Source organism: Cyprinodon variegatus, unplaced genomic scaffold (assembly GCF_000732505.1).
Source record: "Cyprinodon variegatus isolate N-32 unplaced genomic scaffold, C_variegatus-1.0 Scaffold1704, whole genome shotgun sequence".
NCBI lineage: Eukaryota > Metazoa > Chordata > Actinopteri > Cyprinodontiformes > Cyprinodontidae > Cyprinodon > Cyprinodon variegatus.
The window spans coordinates 31,806-33,905 of NW_015152157.1; the positions used below are offsets into that span (position 1 = coordinate 31,806).

The 2,100-nt window shown below is 38.2% G+C and overlaps 1 protein-coding gene across 1 annotated transcript in view; it reads left to right on the plus strand.

Moving 5' to 3' along the window:
• Window positions 1-2,100, plus strand: part of LOC107104346 (zinc metalloproteinase-disintegrin-like 8) — a 32,675-nt gene that overhangs the window by 22,972 nt on the left and 7,603 nt on the right. Inside the window, exons 12-13 of the mRNA XM_015404336.1 lie at window positions 134-223; window positions 595-812. Of these exons, the coding sequence (XP_015259822.1) occupies window positions 134-223; window positions 595-812 (308 nt within the window). The remainder of the gene's footprint in view (window positions 1-133; window positions 224-594; window positions 813-2,100) is intronic.

The window sequence follows — 2,100 nt, forward strand, 5'->3', positions numbered from 1 at the left end:
GGATCTTAAACCAACTCATTTGTCTTAAAAGCTGAAAACTTTGCAAAATGCATAACTGCTGTTTCTGGATGCAGACAGGAAGGAAGAGGTTTGAGACGGAGCGGCTAATTTAACCCCATCGCTGTCTTTACAGGAGTGCACCAACCCCTGCTGCAACGCCACCACATGCACGCTGTCAGCAGGCTCCCAGTGTGCGGAGGGAGAATGCTGTGCTGACTGTCAGGTGAGCCAATCTTCACTCAATGCCAGGCCTGCCTGGAGCACCACCGCCCCCTACTGGGCTCCTCCTGGTTTCACTCTGAGCATCAAATTCTGTAAAAGGAGAATTAATTTGTCCTTTTTGTGGGAAATGAAGATATGGAGCAGGTTTTTTTTTTACTCTTTATATCATATTTTAGCTGCAGGTTTTTCCCTCCTTTGCTCAGTGATGTTAGGAGGAACTGATCCTCCATTTAAAGTTATAAAGACATGATAAGGAAAACATTTAACTGATTAGGAACGACTCACACATTAAAACTAGAGGTGAAACACAGAAGCTCTCCCTGATTGGGCGATTTGACCTCTGGGTGATGTCATTCCATCTGCTCCTCACAGATCCAGCCTCGGTCCAGGGAGTGCCGCCCCAAGCAGGATGACTGTGACCTGGCAGAGTACTGCGACGGGAAGAGCGCCACCTGTCCTGAGGATGTGTTCGCCGTCAACGGCCTGCCGTGTAACAAGGGTCTGGGTTACTGCTACAACGGCCAGTGTCCACAGAGGTCAACCCAGTGCCTCAAACTCTACGGCAACAGTAGGCCTTTGGCTTTCTTCCTGTTGGATCCATAGACGTCATATAGACGGCCATCTTGGATCAGACCACAGTTCAGACAGCTGCTGTCAGAATGAACAGGAGGCGCCTTGGATCTCATGAAAGACAAAATATTACAATAATCTCTGACATGTCACCCCTTAAAAAACCAAAACTAATTTTAAAATACCTTTCAGGTTTTAGATAAAACATATTTATTCAGATTAAAACTATTTAAAGTGAAATCAAACTGGATGAGATACATGCAAATTATATAATATGATAAACACAAAGTTTTATATTATTATCTCATAATATATAGTATATTCTTATGACTCAGTATTTTTAAGGATTGCTCTTTGATAATGAGTGTTATGATCTATAGAGGAACATTTGTTGATATGTGATTTACAAAAAGAGAGTAAAGTTATCTAGTCTTTTAAAATTATTTTATATTAACTTTTTGTCATTGTCAAACTGTTTTGTATAATCGTAGTTAGTGGTAAATATAAGTTGTGTCTAACTAAATGCTTTTTGTCCTTATAAGTTTGTCTAAACTTCTTCCAACTTTTTCAAACCATGTTTTTTTTTACATTATTTATGCATATGTGAACATTTGTTCTTTAACCAGTCAATGTGTGTTATATATATATATATATATATAAAAACGAAAAAGTTAGTTCAACTCAAAATTTCAAGGCAAGCGGCTGCACAGAATTTTTTAGTTGAATGCTTCAACTTAATTTTTTAAGTTTTGTAGAACTACACTAATTAAGTTCTGCCAACTAAGTTTTTTTTAATTCAAGTTACTGGAACTTTCCAGTCTGTAAAAACTTATTATTTTAAGTTCAGATTATCTGTAAAAAGTTATTTAAAATTCAGATTACCCCTGTAATAACTTACATTTTTTAGTTTGGCAAAAACAGGTTTACTATTCCACAATGTAAAACAGCAATGTAAACAAGTAATCTTATGCTTAAAGCAAATCAGGTTTCAGCATATATTTTTTTACTTTCCAACTCCTGTTAAAACCTTACAAATAATGCAATATTGCCAGAGATGACAGGAAACCAGTACCTTAGTCTTCTCTTGGACGAATCCTCAGGGAAAGTTCCCGCCAGCAGAGCGACCAGATGGCTGAACCAAACTTTAGAAGGGAGCTCCTGGGAAAATCCATGGAAACCCTGTAGCAGCCGGTTGCCATGACAAATTTGAAATGAGCATGCGCAGATAAGTTGACCTCGCTCGGACTGGGTGTCAACTACAACTTAAAGTAAACTCAACTTAATTCATAGAATAAGAGGAATTTTTCA